The 21,788-nt window shown below is 41.1% G+C and overlaps 1 protein-coding gene across 1 annotated transcript in view; it reads left to right on the top strand.

The window, feature by feature from the left end:
• ATP13A5 (ATPase 13A5) overlaps positions 1–21,788 on the top strand; it is a gene marked incomplete at both ends in the record, with an annotated part of 113,082 nt that overhangs the window by 39,504 nt on the left and 51,790 nt on the right. Inside the window, 6 exon segments of the mRNA XM_081235356.1 lie at positions 5,155–5,325; positions 7,586–7,743; positions 10,448–10,639; positions 13,606–13,667; positions 15,348–15,495; positions 18,291–18,377. Of these exon segments, the coding sequence (XP_081091482.1) occupies positions 5,155–5,325; positions 7,586–7,743; positions 10,448–10,639; positions 13,606–13,667; positions 15,348–15,495; positions 18,291–18,377 (818 nt within the window).

Here is a 21,788-nt window from a genome sequence, read left to right as displayed (position 1 = left end):
TTGCCTAAGGTCACACAGCTTAAAAGTGGTGGAGCTGAGATTTGAATTCATTTGTTTATTTATTCATTCATTCATTCATTCATTCAGTCGACAAATGTTTATTAGCCCCTACTATGGAGAAGATGCTCTCCTAGGTGCTGGGGATACAACTGTGAACAAGGCAGATTTCTGCCCACATGGAGCTGACACTCTAGTGCAAGAACAGAAAACAGGAAAGTAGGTAAATTTCCCACAGCTATAAGTTCTATGAAGAAAATAAAACACCTAAACCCAGGCACATTGTCCCCAGAGCCTATGCTTGAAACTACTGCTCCTCATTCTCTTGGGGATAATTATGGGGGAGAGGGGTAGCATTCACTCTGCCACAATCCCTCTCCTCTCCCTCTACTCATTAGAATTAATAATCTATTTGAATAGTATGTACAGAAGTATGTAGTGATCTGAGTTGGACACACAGGAATTTCCCTAAGTGGTTATTTCACATTTATATCCTTTCAGACAAGCTTATAATCAGTAGATAGATCAGATCTTTTCCTCTCTTCCTTTTTCCCTTTCTTCCTCTCTCTCACTCACTTCATTCTTTCATTTATTCACTCATTTATCTGTTTTCTCAATAAAATTTCGGAAATGCCTGCTAGGTGCCAGCATTGTGTTTGTGTGTTGGAATCAACAAGACAAATAAGAAATGGTCCCTGCCCTCAAGTAGTTTACAATCTGGTGGTCCCAGAAGTATAAATTAACAAGGACATGGCCTTTCAAAACACTGTCACCATGTAGAGGCATCTGGCTCACTGGGGACGAAGGAGAGAATCTCCGTTTCACGGCAACTGGAATCTCTGGGTCTCGGATGCCAACTGAACAGTTGACGATGAGTGTCTTTCTTTCTGAAACACTCTCCAGCCTACTTAGCTCTCCAGAATTTTGTAGGCAAATCCATCCTTTCCTGAGATCCCAAGAAAGACCAAGCACAAGACTCCTTATTAATATTTGAATAATATAAAATAGATTTGAAAATCATCTCTGTGTAAAAATTATTTGAGTGTCATCTCTGGAACATTATCTCCAAATGACTCTGATTGATCAAATACCTGCCTGCCCCCAATACCATCAGTTGTATGTGTGAAAGTATTCACTAATATTAGTCTAATCATATATTGTGGGTTAATATTCTGTGATCCAAAGGCAGAAACACATTTGAAATTATCTATAAGTATCTGCCTTTTAGAAAGGCGGATTTCAAAACAATGTGGCACAATGATTTGGAGATTTGTCCAAAAGTTCTATCCCTTTTACAAAGCCATTTAGAATGCAACTGATAAATCCACACAATGGATGGATATCATAATTGTTCTAAAGAAAATGATTTAGGGCAAATGCTTGGCTAAAGGAGTTTCCTGAAGAATGTTCGCGAACACTAATAAAAATATTATAATTTCCTGCACCTTAGGACATAAAAACTGTATCAGGGTAGAAGACCAGTTTTGAAAAACCAATCATAGAAAAACCTGGGTAATTGTTTTTACTAAATTCATCTATGCATCCAGAAAAAAAATATGTATTTTGAACGTATTACATACCAGTAGGGAAAATGATGAATGTAAAAAGTTATATATGTCCAAGTCCTTACCCTCAGTTATTACCTAGAAGGAGAGATAAAACCTAAATTTGTATGACTATAATCAACATAACAGTATACTCAAATAGGAAATATGATATATTATCTTGCTAATTGAATATTTAGCAAAAATCTGATGAGAGTTTAAACTCTAGTGCTTTTTAAATCTGCAAGCCAGGAAGTGTTATTAACATTTTTATTTTGTCTCTGAAATGTATCCTTTTTGAACTCTGAGGTGATTTTCATTGTATCTGAAATATCCTGTTGTGTATCCATTAGGGAAAGTAGAGGAATAATACTGGCAAAGAATGGGAGTCAATAACAGGATATGCCAGTGATCTAGTTTAGCTGAAGTCTGTGTAGAGTAATAACAGCCATGGATGCTCAGCCTGTCATGGCTCTGACCATCCAGCAAGAGAGTTTGTGCCTTATTAGTAATGGCAATGGGGAAGCTTAAGGATTTTTTTTAAAATTTATTTATTTTTGGCTGTGTTGGGTCTTCGCTTCTGTGTGAGGGCTTTCTCTAGCTGCGGCAAGCAGGGGCCACTCTTCAACGCGGTGCATGGGTCTCTCACTATCGCAGCCTCTCTTGTTGCGGAGCACAGGCTCTAGACGCACAGGCTCAGTAGTTGTGGCTCACGGGCCTAGTTGCTCCGCGGCATGTGGGATCCTCCCAGACCGGGGCTCGAACCCATGTCCCCTGCATTAGCAGGCAGATTCTCAACCACTGCACCACCAGGGAAGCCCAAGCTTAAGGATTTTTGAGAAAATAATGACATAATTAAAGGGGGGCTTTGATAGGATTCATCTGGAAATGGTTTGGAATGACTAAAGGGGTTGAGGGACTGGAGGGGAGAGAACAGTTAGGAGGTGGGAGATAATAGAAAATAGATACACTGGCCTCTGCCCCTGGTGCCTGGCACAGGGCTCCTGAAACCCTTGTCAATTCCTAAGTGATAAGAGCACTAGGAGAAATTTTGTTCTCATGAGGCCACTGTTGGTAGGATCCTGGAGGCTCCTGGATGGGTGATGGTCACTAGAAAGGCCAAGCCGTGCTTAGAAGCTCGGAATTTTCAACCTCAACCTCTATTCTCTAGAGAGGGGAGAAAGGCTGGAAATGGAGTTGATAATTAACCATGGCTATATGAGGAAGCCTCCATTAAATCCCAGTAGTTGTAGGGGATTCAAAGAGCTTCCAGGTGAGTGAACACATCCACATACCGGGAGGGTGATGCACCCCAACTCCAAGGGGACAGAAGCTCCTGCACTCGGAACTCTCCCAGACTTCGACCTATGTGTCTCTTCATCTGGCTATTCATCTATGTCCTTTATCATATTCTTCAATAAACAGGTAAACGTAAGTAAGTATTTCCCTGTGAGCCACTTTAGAAAATTAATTGAATCCCAGGAAGGGGTCACCGGAACCTCAGATTTATAGCTCATCTGTCAGAAGCACAGATGACAATCTCGATTTGCAATTGACATCTGAATGGGGTGGGAACAGTCTTGTGGGACTGAGCCCTTAACCTATGGGGTCTGATACTATCTCCAGGTAAATGGTGTCAAAATGAATTGAATTGAGTTAAATTATAGGACAACCAGCCGATGTCACAGAATCGCTGATTGTAGAGAAACCCCCTCCCCACACATCTGATGTCAGAATTGTTGTGAGTGTGGTAGTGATATGAAAGGAAACAAGAAACACAGCAGGAAAGTTTGGAGATTTTTCCTAACTCAGGACGTCATGTCAGACTGTGGTTAAGATGCTTATTTATAAAAAAGATTTATTAGTTCCATTGTAGCCTCAAATTATCCAGAGAGCTAAACAAATCACAGCTAATCCATTGTTAATGCAACCACCACGAGTCAGACAGCGACTGCCATTGAAGCCACTGGGACCTAGATGCAAGAGCCCAAGAATGACACCCACAGGAAGAAGCAGTAGGACTTGGAGAATCATTCCATGAAAAGGCAGATTATGAGAAGAGGAGGATTCAAACATGGTTCTGAGATTATAAATCTGTGACTTAGCAAAAGGGTAGGACCATAAGGGAAATAGGGAAGTCAGGAGGAAGTTTGGGGATAAAAATATTGATGTGGATTTTAGAAATGTTGAACTGGAGACACAATTGGGATATCTATGTTGGGATGAACAGCCAACAACTGGGAAGCAAAAAACAAGAGCTCAGGAGAGAGGAGAGATGGAGATAGACATTACTGATATGTTTATTTAGTGGGGCTAATTAACAGAAGTAGAGCTGAGGTCATCCAGAAAGAGAAAAGAGAGGTTCTGTCCTGTTATATTAGTTTGTCTTTCACTGCAAGATCCAAACAAAAGATCATGAAGAATATTTTTTCTTCCAGTTTTATTGAGATATAATTAACATATAGCACTGTATAAACTTAAGGTGTACAGCATAATGACTTGACTTACATACATCGTGAAATGATTGCAAGTTCAGGGACCATCCATCATCTCATATGGATACAAAATTAAGGAAATAAAAAATTTTCCTTGTGATGAGAACTCTTAGGATTTATTCTCATAATGACTTTCATATATAACATATAACAGTATTAATCATATTTATCATGTTGTACATTATATCCCTAGTACTTATTTATCTTATAACGAAGTTGGTACCTTTTGACGGTCTTCATCCACTTCTTTCTCCTTCCACCCCTGCGTGAAGAATATTGAGAATATTGTATAGATTTCATGAAGCCATCATTTCTCATCCATCTCTGTACTTCCAGGACTGATTTCCTCTACCTCCAAACTCAATGTCCCAAACATCCTCAACTATCTTTAGTATCCAGAACACACCATGCTTTTTCTCTCAGCTCTTCTAAGAACACTTTTCTCTCCTCCCTAAACTGGCTGGGCTTATTCACCCTTCAAGTTGTCGTCTATTAATTGTACAGGAAATCTTTCCTGGATCTTCAGATCACCTAATACTGCTATCAAAATATTCATTGCATTGTATTTTAATTAATTATTTACTGATATTTACTGGCCGGGCTCCATGAGCTTTATGAGGGCAGAATTTCTGTCTGTCTTCCATTATTACATTCCCAGCACCTAGAGCAGTGCCTGGGTCAGAATAAGCACTTAAAAATAGTTGCTGAGTCAATGGATGAATGAGCAGATAAATGAGTTAATAAAAGGCAAATAATAATAACTATACACAAGCTTTGTAGCTTCTTCATTGCCAAGAATAGTGCTGGGCTTAAAGAACACTTGGGGGAATTATTAAGTGGCAAACCTTTCTATAAAATGGGCTGTTTTTAAAATAAAAACAACAAACCATACTGGCCAGGTGTGAAAAAGATAAGCAAATGTTACATAAATATTTGAAATATAATCAAGTGTACCACTGCTTGCAGCACCAGCATCCCTAAGAACAGTCATTTGACTCATGAGATAGAATTAACAACCAGATTAGCTGCAGTCTGTATCCTTTCTTGAAACTGGCAAGTGCCAGCTCTAAATTACTACCAGAGTTCACACAGAATCAGCAAAATACAATCTTCTTTAGGAGAAAGTACACCTGTTACAAAGACACCATTACCCCACACGGAGAACACCACAGCCTGGAAATCCCACAGTTTAGAAGGCTATCGGAAACATGTCCTTTTCTGTGGAACAGAAGTTATCCAGGTCAAGCCCTCTGGGCAGGGGCCAGTAAGAGCAGTCGTTTTGCAAACAGGTTAGTAGATTCCACTTTTGTAAATTTGGTCCATGATTAGAGGTAGGGGTGCTGGATTAGGGAAATCTTGTTTAGGATTATGGAGTTTGCCACATCCTAGTTTCCAATCAAACCCTTAGTAGTCTAAGTTGCCACCATTTCCAACTGAACGGTTCGTTGTTAATACCCTTGTCTATGATGAAGTGTATACAGGAATGAAGTACACTTCCTAAAAGTCAAAACTGTGTTCTTGGTTTTATTGTGTGTCCATAGGCTTTTTCTCTTTTCCCTCTATACCCCCTCTAAGTGACTACTAAGAAAACAGTTTCAACCACTATCACTTGAGGACATTTTTTTTTCAGAGTTGCTTGCTGGGATGTTCTTTCTAGGTTTTTGCTGGATACCTCCACCTACATGTCCTATCGATGCTTCAAAATCAAGGCATCTAAAAGGGAACTCATCCTCCTCTACTGCCTCTTTCTGTTGACATCATAACATCTGTCAAGTCTCTTCATATCATCTTTAACTCTTCATTTCCTCCCATACCAAATAGGGTACCACATCCTATAGATTCTGCAAATACTTCCCGCATCCTGTATCCCTCTCCTTCATCCCCATGTCTGGTGTTTTATCCAGGCCATCATCATCTCCTGTCTAAACTATTCCTACAGAAATATTCATTTGACTGTTTCCCTTCAATTTTCACCTTAAATATTTTTTCTTTTATTTTGTTCAACCTTTCTCTAACCTATTCCTCAGTCTGTCATCAAGTCATACTTCTAAAACAGAGTTTGAAGCAATTCATAAATACCATGCTCAAAACCTTTTCAAGACTACCAGTATTAGTCCCACTCTTTCACATGACATTACAATGCCTTCCATGATCTGGTCCCAGCTCTCTGTATTCACCACTGACCTGTGTTTCTGTCACCCGACACATTCACAGATCCAAAACACATCTTGTGTTTTGATATCTCTATGCTTTAGTTTAGTCTGTGATTCAAATGTACTACCTGATTTTTTTTAATTAAAAATATCTAGGTTTGAGTTTATTTTTTTTTGCTCAAAGTAGTCAGTGGGCATGAGAACGTCCCTCCAGCTGCTGCTTAAGCAGAAGCTAATGAGTGAAGATCATGGGAACCCCTGATCTGAGGTTGTAAAATGCTAAGGCAACAGGTTAGGGGAAACTCTGCTTCTTTCCTTCAAAGCCTGCAAAGCCATGTTTGAGGAGACGAGATGTTCATCAAGCAGTGGGATTAAGGCATGTTTTATACTTAGAATACTGACTCATATCTGGAATATATAGTAGTCAATCTTTTTTGCCAATACTTTAGATGTTAATGAGTATCTACTAAGTGCTATGCACAGAGGGCTAAAGAAAAAAATTGTGAGATACTCCTTGCCCTTAAAGAAGATTATGACCCGGCACAAGGGACAGATGGATTTATAGCTAACAAAACACAGAGCAGTGAGAGATGTCATATGACCAAGTGTTACAGGGACTCCAAAGAGTGGGAGAAATTACTTTGGGTGTGAAGTATGGGAGTAGAATTCTGGAAACACTTATTCAAAGAGGTGGCATTTTGAGCCAAACCTGAGAGGATGGAAAGGATTTAGCTAATCATATCAGAGAGCTGGAAAGATAGGCTAATTTGTGTCTATAAAACACAAAGGAAGGAACGCATAGGGGTCTTCTGGGACCAGTGAGCAGTTAAGAGATAAGCCTAGCAAGGCAAGAGTATATCAAATAAAAGGGGAACCTCAAATGCCATGCCTAGAAATTTGAACTTTATTCTAAAAAGTGTGGGGTCTGGAAGGTTTTTGAGCATAAGAATATCATGACCAGAGGCATATAAGGTTACTTGCCTTGTGCTTTACTTTTCTCTTAATTTTTTATTATTTTCAACACATATTTTTGCTTTAAAGTCTCTTTCTCTTAGCAGCTCATGTTCTCTGGTCATTGCATTCGTCAGTTCCTTGGCCTTCTTTTCCTCAGCCCCATGTGTGAATGGGGGTAGGAGGATTACACTGTATGAGCCACCGAAGCACTGACTCCCAGACCACGAGAAATTGAGCAGGGCTAAGTGAATGCAATTTATTGTTCCTGGCAACTTGGAAGAACAATAAATGTAAATACACTGTTAGGTCATAGCAATGCTGTTTTAATTCCATATTCTATTGACACTATTAGCCAATCCTTAATTCCATGCAAACCATTTTTTTGGTTTTAGGGGAAACTGTATTAAAGGACCTTACTCCACTTGTGATTATCTTCATGTAGCTTACAATACAGCTAAAGGGGACTTGGTGAGATCCATCCTCTACCCCCAGCCTCTGAACTTCAAACTGTACAATGATGCCTTCAAGTTCATAATGTTCTTCGTCTTCCTTGGAGTCAAGGGTTTCTCCTATGCGCTTGGTGTATATATGTACCATGGAGTAAGTACTTGGGGTAAGCCTTTTTAATAGCATAGCTTTCTCAAGGAACTTAACCTAACTCAAAAGTGTTTCCTCTAAGTCCCATCATTCTGAATCAATATCATCCAATAGAGCTTTTTAGGATGATGAAAATATTCTATATATCTACACTGTCCAACTTGGTAGTCCTTAACTATATGTTCATTGAGCACTTGAAGTGTGCTTGGTGTAATTGAGGAAATGAATTCTCAGTTTTATTTCTTTTTAATTAATTTAAATTTAAATAGCCACATGGAATTAGTGGAAATTATATTGAAAGGTGCAGCTATCAAAAGCTGCAAAGTTCACGGCTCCTTTCACCACTTGGATGGGAGAAAGAGGTTACTGCATGCGTGGCATTTGTGATATCCAACGCCAAATAGCTTCAGAGAAAATACATGTTTCTCAAGCCTGATAGGATGGGGAAGATTCAGTGAATCAGATCAGAAAGCAGGAAGAATATACTAATTTGAGTAAGCAAAATGCAAAGGAAGAAAAAGCACACAGTGTTTCTGGAACCAGAAAGCAATTTAAAGATAAGTCTAGCAAGTAAGATTAGATCAGACTGCAGGGGATCTTGAATGCCATGCCTAGAAGTTTGGACTATTTGAGAGTGTTGAAGTATGTGAGTGTGTACATCGTCCAGGGAATACCCAACATATCATACAGTCAATGAGTTGCCCTGTGTTCTTGTTAGGTTCTGAGATGAAATTAAATATCTACTTTTACAGAGCTGTGTACTGAATGGATCTCCACTTCCCTTTTTAAGCTTCACGATGTCTGGTTTCATTTGGATGTCTCCCTGAATAGTTGTAATGGCTGTAGAGGAAAGGGTTGTGATAAATGACTTCTGAGGTCCCTTCTGGTGCTGAGATCCTGATTCTGTTATGAGCCGTGTGGTCTGTTCTGTAAGATATGCTGGGATCTTAGCACTGTGGGCTTATAGGGGAGAATAAAACATTGTGAATAAAAGGATCCAAACACAGGTATGAAACTGGGGTTTGGTGGCCTCCTTACAATGCTCAGTGATGGCATAGAAATGTTTGTGTGTTGAGTGGGGGAGAGGCAAAGACAGTCACAAGAATTTCTAGGCAATGTTCATGCTCAAACTTGAGCTCTGCACAGTCATTTCAATCTGAAATAAGCTCCCAGGGAGCAGTTCTAGGGGAAGGGAGGGCAGAGGAGGCCAGGGAACTTTGGCAACGGGAGAATAGAGCTTGGAAAGAACGAGGCAGAATGTCGAAGCCAATGGGGCTTGAATTTGAGACAGTGTGCCAGTTTCATCTGGAGAGCAGGAGCACTGAGCAGGAAAACCAGCAAAAAGCTCTCTCTTATGGACCAGGAAGCCCTGGCAGTGGATTGGGTATGAAGGTTTCTTGGGCAGGACTCAACATCCAATACACACCAAAGCAGTGTACTCATTGCACACCCCATCGTCTTGTAGGTCAGAACCCATGGACCTGTTGGCTGCCTCAGTATATCTGCACTGGCTCAGCATTAGGCAGGGATGAGTCCTCACGGTTAAAACTCCTCTGTGTCTGGGATTGGGAAAATCAGGGAATGATGGATATTGCAATAAACTAGAATTGGCCCAAAGATGTATCTAGTAGCCATTGCTACTGAACTTGAATCTGTGTTTCCAATACTGAAAAGAGAACTTTATGGCTAAATTACAGTAATGTCATGAAAACCTAGGCAAGGTTGTAGAGGGAAAGCCCTTAATCAACAGAGAATGGGAACATTAAGCAACCTATGATTTGATCTTGGCCCCGCCCTTATTAGTCCTGTGAACCTCGGTAGATTTGCCTGGAATTCTGACTCCATGAGACCTGGCTTGATAATATGACATACCAGTCACACATCTGTGCTCTCGAGTTGAATAGACTAGGGTCTGCATCCTCACCATTTAACCAGCATGTGGCCTTGGGAAAGCTGTTTAATTTTTTAAGTCTCTGTTGCCTCTACCATTAAATGGAGGAAATAACAGTATTTACATCACAACGTGGTTGTGAGGGGTAACTAAATAGTGTATGTACACAGTGCTTGTCCCAGCGTGTGTGTCCAGAGAGAGCAAGCTATTTTTATTATTGGCTTCCCCAGAGCAGTTGATATATGCTGAGAAGTTGGCAGAGTCTTGGTCCTAGTTTTTGTCAGGTCGCCATGCATTCAGTGTGTGTGCTGAGCACCTCCTCTGTGTTAGAACTGTGCTAGGCTCTGCATCTGGAGATGAGTAAGATGAATTCCAAGGTGACTTCAAAGATGAAGAAGGCACAGCTTCTGCGCCCGAGGAGTTTGTAGGCTAGTGGGGGAGGGAGATTCATAAGCCTACAGTCAAGCCATGTGTGAAATGTTACAACTCAAGACTAGGCCCAGTGCCCAGGAGTCCAGAGGCTGTGATGAGCAGAGAAGGGGTGGCGCTCTGGTTGGAGGGAAGGCTCAGTGGAGAGAAGCAGGGTCAAGGACAGTAAGATGTGGGGTGGTGATCCAGGGTCTCCTTTGTTTTGCGGTGGAAGACAATTTGTTGATTCCTCAGGCATAGCCAAGAGAACACTCAGTCCCACCAAGGCAGCCAGATCACAGTGATTATTCTGAGCTTCTAGAACCCCAGTGGTGCAGCAGGAGATGGTGCCAGGAAGGGTTCTGGCCCTCTCTGCCAGGCCAACCTGTATGCCCCTCCCCTCCCCAGGTCTCTCCAAAAGATACTGCAACCACGGTCCTGCCCCTCCTCTCCGTGCTGTCTCTCCTGTGTTGCCAGCCGCCCTCCCTGACCACAGGCATCGTGTATGCACAAAGGAAGCTGAAGAAAAAGAAAATCTTCTGTATCTCCCCACAGAGAATCAATATGTGCAGGCAAATCAACCTCGTGTGCTTTGACAAAGTATGAGCTAAACTTTCCAGGTTGGAGGTTAAAGATCTCAAGACACAGCCGAGCTGGGAAGTCTGTCTAGTCCAGCACCCTCGTGGGACAGATGGGAACACGGAGGTCATGAAGGTCACACAGGAAGCTAGTGTGAGATCACATTCTAGAAGCCCGCTTTCCTGAGTCCTGAGGAAGTGGTTTAGCCATCACATCATGAATTTCTTCCCTGTCAAATTTAATATTTTCGTGCCTGTTTTGGGATTCAAAACCGTCTCTTACTGTAATAACTTCCAGGTGGAAGTGGCATAGCTCTTACGTTAGTTCAGTTCTATTCTTTTCTAGTTTCCTTTGGCAAAGAAGGCCCTGTAAGGTTAACTTAACAGTAGCTTCCTTTTAGATGCAGGGCCAAAGAACAGCCCCCAGTAGGGATCCTTGTTACTTACCCAGCAGCCTCCCCACTGTGTGAATATAGGAGGGAGATTTAGAAAATATGTTCATTACTTATCTCTTTCTAACACTAATTTTTTCAGAGGTGTTTCCATCCCGTAGAAAGCTTTTCCCTCCACATCCTCATGTGCTCCTTTACTAGGCTGTCTTAGGGATGCTCAACAGCAGATGTGGCCAAACTCCATATGTCATGATGGCATCTTATTGTGCAAAGGACTCTTGGTTGGGAATGGGCAAAATGAGAAACTAATCTTGAATTTGATACTAAGTTTCCACGTGGCTTTTTAAGATAAGAAATTTGAACTACAATGATCTCTGTTTCTTTCCAGCTTTAATATTATAAAACTCTACCAACATGATGTTGAAATAAAGCCCTCCACAATTAATTGAATTTCCATCTAGTGTTATTTCAATTTAGAAGATATTCACCACTGGGCTTCTGAGTACATTTGTTCCCGTATATTTCTAGTTTACGTTGGTTTGTTATAAGTTCCTTAAAACAAGTTCTCTCTTCCTTTTCTATTCAATTCAGCCCAAGCCTGGGCTAGTATTTATGCTAAGTTTTCTTTTTCTATCTTATTCCTTTTATAACAGCAACTGTAATTTAGGTTTTTCTTTCCATTTATGGCTAGTTTTATTGTATAAGGGTCATTTTCACATAGAGAAATAACATGGTCCCATATCTTTTTTGCTGCAGTATCATCTCTGTTTTCATGTTCAAGATATTGATGTTTAAAACATAATCTAATCATCAGAAAAACATTTCAGTTTGAATTAAGTTGCTAACTGTTTTTGAAATGGAACAACTCAAGAGCATTTGGAATCTAAACACACATATTGGGGTTCTTCTAAAATACAGGAGGGAAATGAAGCAGATGGTGTTTTATTTGGCTTTTTGTTTTGTTTCGTTTTGCGGTTTTTGTTCTTGAAGGAATAACTTACACAAAGGCACATTAGCTCTCCATGAAGTCCAAATGAATTAATGAAACAAACATTCCTTACTCCTTTCATCCAGAAGCCCAGTACGGACTTTGTCTCTCCACATGCTGTGCAGAATTCATTTAACATTTGTCATCTGGTGGAAGTCTTCAGATGGGCTGGATTCCGGTTCTTTCTCTCCAACCTACAGGCCCCTAGACCCTGGGGCTGCTCACTTCACCCCTAAGCTGAGAATGTCTCTACCCTAGTTACTCAGTTGTAAGAAGTGAAAGCATTGTAAGCACTTCACCATAAAGCATGATGCTAATGCTCTATGCTGTAATGATAGAAGATACCATTTGATAGAAAACTAGAAACTTCAGTGTCTTATACTGAGATGGCCTTCAAGAAACATCGTGGAAGAGACCCGAGTGTCAGTGTTGAAGAGGATAGTCCCTAGTGCTTGGTAGTGTTCTGCTTGGCCTCGACAGTGCTGAGGCAGCGGTAACCACTTCCTTACTCTGACTGGGTGTTGAGCAGGCCTAATACAATTGGCCTACTGAGTAAAGACACCCGGGTTTGTAATTAATAACTGACTGTGAAGCAATGAGCAAATCAAAGATGCTGTGATAGTACTCAGTTCCATTTTGCTTTCTCTGTTACATTATCTGTCAAGTACTTTCACGCGGTACAGCAAATCAACTCTCTCAATCATTTTCCTCTTGATCTAACAGTAAAACCCATTCCTGGGCATTCATTAATATTTATTATTAGCACTTTACTCCTCTCTGTAACCTGAAAGCCCTTTATCAACATTTCATTATCAATCTGGACAATCACCATGTCTCCCATATTTTTAGGAAGATAGCTGTGAACCAGATGGCAGACTGGGAACTAAATAGTCTTGCAAAGAAAGAAAAGAATTCTGAGCTCTGGCTTAGAAAGACAGCAGGTGCCAACTGAAAAGTCAAACTCAAGCTGGCTCTTGTTGGATTTCTAGCCACTGAACCTCTCTCATTCAGCAACAGCAACGGTCCCAGCAATAAACAAACAAAAACAAAACACTTGCGTTTTGTACTAATTAATGACTAGACTCACCTAATTTTCAACACCGTCTTTTGGGAATCATTTGTCACATGCTGAATCTTTCTTTCAGGTGCTCTTCTCTGGCTTAAAATTTGACGTTTACCAATAAGGGCTTGGCCAATATTTTATAATTAGTATAAATGGAGTATAACCTTTAAAAATTGTGAATTACTATATTATACATATGTAACTTATAGAATATTTTACATCAACTATACTTCAATAAGAATAAAATATAAAAGACAAATTTAATTTAAAAAATAATCTTTGAACAAATGGAGAATAAAAATTTTTTTAAATCTGTCTTGGAAGAAAAAAAAGAAAGCTAATGGAAAACTGAGTATCACATTTACTATAGATAAACACAATAATGAAAAAAATTTTTTAATAAAATAAACACATTTAATTTTAAATGAAAGGGCCTGGGACAACTAAATATACTGTAATTTCTTAGTAGCTTGGGTTTTGTGTAAATCATGATATAATTAAAAGCTCTAAATCTTCTGCTAAAACCCATTCTAATTATCTTGCAGACTGGCACTCTTACAGAAGATGGACTGGACCTCTGGGGGACTCTTCCTACTGCTAAAAACTGGTAGGCCCTTTAGCAAAGACGGAGTGTGTGACTGGTGGGGCTACCCAGGTGACACTTCAATTCATCCTTCTTGTGTTGAGGGGTGAATCTCACATAAAAATATACATAATAATTGGCTGGTACCAGCTCCCCATTAGTCTAAGGTGCTAAATTAAATGAGTTCTAAGCTCAGAATCAGACAGGGAAAGTAGGTCTTCAAACTCCACATGAAAAATGGAATAGAATAAAGTGGATGATTAGGTAGTTGAATGAATAAAACAAAAAAGCAAAGAGTGAAATCAGGACTATGCTTAACTAAAAACCGCACAGACTTCCTGGGCGGCTTGTGAGGTAGGAAATCCAGAAAGGAAAACCTCCATCTCCCCCCATCATGGAGTTCACACTCTAGTGGGATAAAAGTTGCAAATGCACCCACCTTCAATGTACTACACAGCCCAGGAAAAGAATTATGATTAAGGTACAGATATCAGGATACAGAAGAAGACGTAATAAAGACTGCTTGATAAAAAAACAAAAAAAAAAACACATTTCTGATTTTTATAATAACATAGTGGATAAAAAGTAGAAATTCATTTTGAAAATGAATGGATCAAAGAATACCACCTGGAGGAGATAGCATTTGAGATAGGTTTTGAAGGGGGAATGGCTAGAATTTTTACAGACATGGTTTAAAAACTGGCACTAGGGAGCGGAGAGGGCAATCACATAAAAACTACCCTAGAACAGAGCTAGAGACAGGAGAGACTGCCCATCTTCACAGACTGCCCCCGAGCTCAGTTTCTTGCAGGGCTGGGACCTGCCTTCTCAGTCAGAGTGGAGATACCTCTGCTCTTAAGCTCTGGGTACCCCACCTGGGCTCCAAACTCTGGCTGAGGCTGCTGTTATTGAAGGAATCATGCAGGGGCTCTCCAGGATGGTGATGGGACTGGGTGCAGCACTGGCAAAGGGAACAGCAGTCAGGCAGTATGACATTGCAGAAGATACCTGGGTTCTAGCCCTATTCGTGTGTCTCTGCTTCTGGCTGTTCCGATGCCCAGGCCAGGCCTTTGTCCAGACAGGTAGGGCCTCTACTGGCCAGAGTCGTGAGAGGGGAAAGGGATGTTAGCAGTTTCCACTCCTTCTCTCCCTCCCTTGCCCCTGGTACTCTGAAACTTTGGGGGAAGTAGAAACCACTAGAAACAATTATTATTCAGCTCTAAGATGGGAGGAGAGAAGGTAAGGCAAGCCAGTCTGCTGTCAAATATAGGTGAAGGCCAAAGGGCCAATTAGTGAGAACTATTTGAGCCCATGCCTGCTTTTACCTGAAGAAGAAAGGAGCCAGCAGGCAGGCTTCCTTTCCATTCCTGCTACCCCATTGGCCTGGAGACTTCTTGCCTGAGTTGGGAGGCTTTGCAGAAGCAACTTTGCAGTTCGCAGATGTCAGCTCTGAGCCATCCCACAATGTGCCTTCCTGCAACACTGCCACCTTGTGGGCTGGCGACAGGCAACCTGACAAAAGCCCCCGTGATTATACCCAAGTACTCTACTCGGAATTTATCATACAGGGCATGGGGAGCTATTGAAGCTTTTGAGCATAGGGATTAGGTATTATTGAAGCTTATGTTAATAAGATTTTAAGGGGCAGGGTGTGCAAAGTGATTTTGTTGAAGATCTTAACTTACTAATGAGCTTCTCTACCAGTTTCCAGGAAGTCCACAGCTTTGCCTCGGGCAAGGCTCTGCCCTGGGGCCCACTGTGTGTGGCCATGGTCAGCTGCCACTCTCTGATCCTTCTTGACAGGACCATCCAGGGAGATCCACTGGACCTCCAAATGTCTGAGGGCACAGCTTGAGTAAGGTGATTATTTCTTGGCTCTACTGAATGAGGAAAACTGGAAGAAATACTTACTGGGAGTGCCAAGGCATTTCTAACTTTGGTTGAAACCCAGAGAAGCTTCATAACAATATGAGAATGAGGGTCTGATCCTACCTGAATTTCCCAGTCCCTGCTCCAAGACTCTATTAACTAGTGCAACATGAAATAGGGTTCCATGATCAAATAAATTTGAGAAGTGCTGTTTAAACAAAGTTAAGTTGATTTCTTTAGGATTTCTTTAATATACTGTGGTGCATTGTGAATATTCAAGAGGGAATATAATACGCAGCATTTTCACCACAGAAAACCTTGACAGGCCAAAACATGGTACAAAACACTCTTGGAGAAACACTAGTCTAAAGCAGTACTATTAATACAGTAGCCACTAGCCACGTTGGCTATTGAACACATGAACTGTGGGTATGCATCTAAGGAACTGGATTTTAAATTTAATTTATTTTAACTAATTTAAATTTAAATAGCCACAAGTGGCTGGTAGCTACTGTACTAGACAGTATAGGTCTCAAAACCAAAATGGAGGTCCCTCAATCCAATGGGTTCGGTTTCCTGAGGTGAGTGTAGATGACAGCTGAAGGTTACAAGACCCCCCTGGTGACTGTCATGACACAGTGGGAAAACCTCTTGACTCCGCCACTCTCTAGATGCAAGACCCCAAATCCAGAACAAGATTCTGAGTCATTACCTCATCTGCGCATTTGGATAATAATGCCTCCTTCAGGAGCATGTTGAGACTGTGAGCCTGAAGGGGCTGCATGCACTGTAAAGGGCCCAAACAATGGAGAGTATTCATTCATTCATTCGTTAGTTAATTAACTACATTGTTCTGCCTTCCAAAGAAATGTTCTAAAGCTACTTACAGTGACACATAAAATACAGGACAGCATTTAAACAGAGTTGTAAAGGAATGAAAACAAACGATTGTAGGGACATGGAGAACACCTCACAAAGAGGCTAATTCAAAGATTTATTGTAGGAAAATTGTAGCTTTCTAGAGGCCAAAGTAATAAAAGGCGAAACGTGGTAAACAGGGAAATTTCTGATATCAGTAAATTAAAATGAGAGCATTTGCTGTGGAGAAATGCTTGATATTGTCGACTGAAAAAAATTCACAACCTAAAAGTTGAGAGTTATGTTTTATTTGGCAGACAAAACCGAGGACTTAAGCCCAGGGCACAGTATCTCAGATAATTCTGACGGACTACAAGAGGCAAGTTGGGGGGGAGGGGGAGCCAGGATACATAGGAGTTTTTGCAACAAAGACCAGGTAGTCAAATCAAAAGATTACTGTTAATTAAAGGCAACCAGATATCTCAAGTTAAGGAATTTAGCACTTTTCTATGTATGGGAAAATGCAAGAGTCTGGGCTCACTGAAATCATTCCTTTGATATACACCTCAGCTCTCTGGGGCCAGTATCCTGTGTTTTCTCATCCTGAGTCTCCTCAGGGTGCACTGTCGGGGGTGCCTGCAGTGGCTGACTGCTAGATGGCAGGCATCCTGTTTCTATCCCAAGTTCCCTGAGGGCTCACCATCTAGGCAGCTGTAATGTGATGGCTTGATGGTTCCAGTGTCCTTTGTTTGCTGATATGGCAGGAAATATTTTTTATTCACAATATAAGGGCAAGACTAAAATCACTTTTCTGGATCTTAATGGAGAGGAATCAGTGTAATTTTTATAAGCAAGGTCCTTACCAGCATCATTGGTGCTGACACAGTGAGGAGTTGCACATGGTCATTATTGCTGTATGTGACTTTGATCCTGGTTCTAACAGTGCCCCCTTCTCCAATGGAGGAGGCTTGATCTCTTTGTACAAATGACATACAAGTTGGGGTCTTATGTGAGGACATAAATCTATATTACTAGCTCTGTAAGTCCTGTCTTTAAGACCAGTTATATCCACCCCAAGCAAAGAAAGTGCAAATTGTTCATTGAGTTTAAAGCTGGATAAGAAAGAGTCTCTAGTTAAATATCTTTTGGTAGTTCCTTTCACTAAACATAACGGGGAGGGAAAATGTCCTTACAGACTCTAAGAATATTAGCCCTAGAAGGGATGTCAGGATATTTTTCAGAAGAAATTGAGATCTGCAGAAATGAAATGATGTCCCCAAGGTTGAACAAGTAAGCGATAGAGCGGAAACCAGATGTTGTCTCCTATTTTCTGACTTGTGCTATTTATATATCTGACTGCCTTTACCATATTTTAGCTTAATATTGGTTTCTCAGATGGTGTAACTTATACTGTTGTAACACCCAAAGAATACAAATTATTTTCAAATATGCTTTCTAATTTGCTAGCAGCTAACTTGTAACTCTCTAGCTAACGAATTAAGCTAGTAGCATAGATAGAGCATAAGAAATAGTATCATGTTTATCTCAAGACTCAACCCTCTGTCATCTGAGAGCTAGTGTGTTCAGGTATATTGGAGAGTAGATCTCCACTTAAACCCTCATCCAGTTACAAGACATGCCTTTTAGGAAGAGCCAATGGGCTGTAGTTAGCACTTCCTCCACCAATTACTACTTAAAATGTAGTCACAATAATTCTGGCTTTTTGACATTTTACAATAAGGTCCTTAATATAAATCAACACAACAGAAATTTGACAGTGATGGTATTAAGATAATTGGCCTACAAGAGAAAATACATGAAAAGGGCTTTGAAAAGATTAAAGTGCTATGTAAATGAGAGATATTTCTTTCTTATTATTTTTCTTTAAGGAATCTTAAGAATGTTTTCATTTTAAAACAGATAATGGAAGATTGCAATGTAGACTACTGCAAATTTGGGATATCAGTTTCCAACATAATAATAAAACCAGGACCAAAAGCCAGTTGGGTATGATTCGCTTTTTTTAATTATATAAATATTCCCCCTTAAAACTGGTGAAATTCCCCTGACTTTTACATATTTTTATATTCCTATTATTTTGTCTTATCCTAACAGTATCCAGGGTCAGTTTGCTCATTCCTTCATTCCTGAATTTATCCATTAATTTATTCAACAAACACTCATGAAGTACCTATGTATGTTCGAGCCCTGTGCTAAGTGCTAAGGCATAAAGTGACTTCAAAACTAGACATGCTGGGAGGGACCTTCAAGATGGCGGAGAAGTAAGACATGGAGATCACCTTCTTCCCCACAAATACATCAAAAATACATCTACATGTGGAACAACTCCTACAGAACACCTACTGAACGCTGGCAGAAGACCTCGACCTTCCCAAAAGGCAAGAAATTCCCCATGTACCTGGGTAGGGCAAAAGAAAAAAAGAAAAAACAGAGACAAAAGAATAGGGATGGGAGCTGCATCTCTGGGAGGGAGCTGTGAAGGAGGAAAAGTTTCCACACACTAGGAAGCCCCTTCAGTGGCGGAGACAGGGGATGGGGCGAGGCCATGGAAGAGAGCGCAGCAACAGGGGTGCAGAGGGCAAAGTGGAGAGATTCCTGCACAGAGGATCAGTGTCGACCAGCACTCACCAGCCCGAGAGGCTTGTCTGCTCACCTGCCAGGGCGGGTGGAGGCTGGGAGCTGAGGCTCGGGCTTCGGAGGTCAGATCCCAGGGAGAGGACTGGGGTTGGCAGCGTGAACGCAGCCTGAAGGGGGCTAGTGCGCCACAGCTAGCTGGGAGGGAGTCCGGGAGAGTCTGGACCTGCCTAAGAGGCAAGAGACCATTGTTTCAGGGTGTGTGAGGAGAGGGGATTCAGATCACTGCCTAAACTAACTCCAGAGAAGGGCGCGAGCCGTGGCTATCAGCATGGACACCAGAGATGGGCATGAAACGCTAAGGTTGCTGCTGCAGCCACCAAGAACCCTGTGTGCAAGCACATGTCGCTATCCACACACACCCTCCCCAACCCAGGAGGCTGTGCAGTCCACCACTTCCAGGGTCCCGTGATCCAGGGACAACTTCCCAAGGAGAACACACGGCGCACCTCAGGCTGTTGCAACATCATGCTGGCCTCTGCTGACATAGGCTCACCCTGCATTCCAATTATAACTACCGTACCCTTCCTTCCCCTCTGGCCTGAGTAAGCCAGAGCCCCCTAATCAGCCGCTGCTTTAACCCCAGCCTGCCTGGGTGGGAACAGATGCCTGAGGGCGACCTACTTGCAGAGGCGGGACCAAAATCAAAGTTGAACTCCAGGAGCTGTGCGGACAAAGAAGACAAAGGGAAATTTTTCTGTGCAGCCTCAGGAGCAGTGGATTAAATCCCAACAATCAACTTGATGTACCCTGCATCTGTGGAATACCTGAATAGACAACGAATCATCCCAAAATTGAGGTGGTGGATTTTGGGAGCGGCTCAGCTGTAGACTTAAGGTTTGCAGTCTGCAACTGACCTGTTTCTGATTTTTATGTTTATCTTAATATAGTTTTTAGTGCTTGTTATCATTGGTGGTTTTGTTTATTGGTTTGGTTGCTCTCTTCTTTTATTTAATTATTATTACTTTTTAATTTTTTTATTTTAATAATTTTATTTTTAAAATTTATTATTATATTTTTCTTTCTTTTTTCCTCCTTTTTCTTTGGAGCCATGTGGCTGATAGGGTCTTGGCGCTCTGGCCTGGTGTCAGGCCTGAGCCTCTGAGGTGGGAGAGCCGAGTTCAGAATCTGGACCACCAGAGACACCCCAGCCCCATGTAATATCAATTGGCAAGAGCTCTCCCAGAGATCTCCATCTCAATGCTAAGACCCAGCTCCACCCAACGGCCAGTAACCTCCAGTGCTGGACGCCCCATGCCAAACAGCTAGCAAGACAGGAACACAACCCCATCCATTAGCACAGAGGCTGCCTAAAGTATTACTAATTTCACAGGTACCCCAAAACACACCACTGGACATGGTCCCGCCCACAAGAAAGACAAGATCCAGCCTCATCCACCAGAACACAGGCACCAGTCCCTTCCACCAGGAAGCCTACAGAACCCACTGAACCAACCTTACTCACTGAGGGCACGCACCAAAAACAATGGGAACTATGAACCTGCAGCCTGTGAAAAGAAGACCCCAAACACAGTAAGCTAACCAAAATGAGAAGACAGAGAAATATGAAGCAGATGAAGGAGCAAGGTAAAAACCCACCAGACCAAACAAATGAAGAGGAAATAGTCAGTCTACCTGAAAAGAATTCAGAGAAATGATAGTAAAGATGATCCAAAATCTTGGAAATAGAATGGAGAAAACAAAAGAGACGTTTAACAAGGACCTAGAAGAAATAAAGAGCACACAAACAACGATGAACAACACAATAAATGAAATTAAAAATTCTCTAGAAGGAATCAATAGCAGAATAAATGAGGCAGAAGAACAGATAAGTGACCTGGAAGATAAATAGTGGAAATAATTACCACACAGCAGAATGAAGAAAAAAGAATGAAAAGAATTGAGGACAGCCTCAGAGACCTCTGGGACAACATTAAACACATCAACATTCAAATTATAGGGGTCCCAGAAAAAGAAGAGAAAAAGAAATGTTCTGAAATAATATTTGAAGAGATTATAGTTGAAAACTTCCCTAACATGGGAAAAGAAATAGTCAAGTCCAGTAAGCGCAGAGAGTCCCATACAGGATAAATCCAAGGAGAAACACTCCAAGACACATATTAATGAAACTATCAAAAATTAGACACAAAATAAAAATAGTAAAAGCAATAAGGGCAAAACAACAAATAACACACAAGAGAATCCCCATAAGGTTAACAGCTGGTCTTTTAGCAGAAACTCTGCAAGCCAGAAGGGAGTGGCAGGACATATTTAGAGTGATGAAAGGGAAAAACCTACAATCAAGATTACTCTACCCAGCAAGGAGCTCATTCAGATTTGATGGAGAAATTAAAACCATTACAGACAAGCAAAAACTAAGAGAATTCAGCACCACCAAACGAGTTTTACAACAAATGCTAAAGGAACTTCTCTAGGCAGGAAACACAAGAGAAGGAAAAGACCTACAAAAACAAACTCAAAACAATTAAGAAATGGTAATAGGAACATACATATCAATAATTACCTTAAATGTAAATGGATTAAATGCTCCAACCAAAAGACATAGACTGGCTGAATGGATACAAAAACATGACCCCGTATATATGCTGTCTACAAGAGACCCACTTCAGACCTAAGGACACATACAGACGGAAAGTGAGGAGATGGAAAAAGATATTCCATGCAAATGGAGATCAAAAGAAAGCTGGAGTCGCAATTCACATATCAGAAAAAAAAAAGACTTTAAAATAAAGACTATTACAA

Source organism: Mesoplodon bidens (genome assembly GCF_964165515.1).
Source record: "Mesoplodon bidens genome assembly, chromosome: 5".
Classification (NCBI taxonomy): domain Eukaryota; kingdom Metazoa; phylum Chordata; class Mammalia; order Artiodactyla; family Ziphiidae; genus Mesoplodon; species Mesoplodon bidens.
Note: the sequence above shows the minus strand (reverse complement) of the source record. Positions and strands in the feature narration are given on the sequence as shown.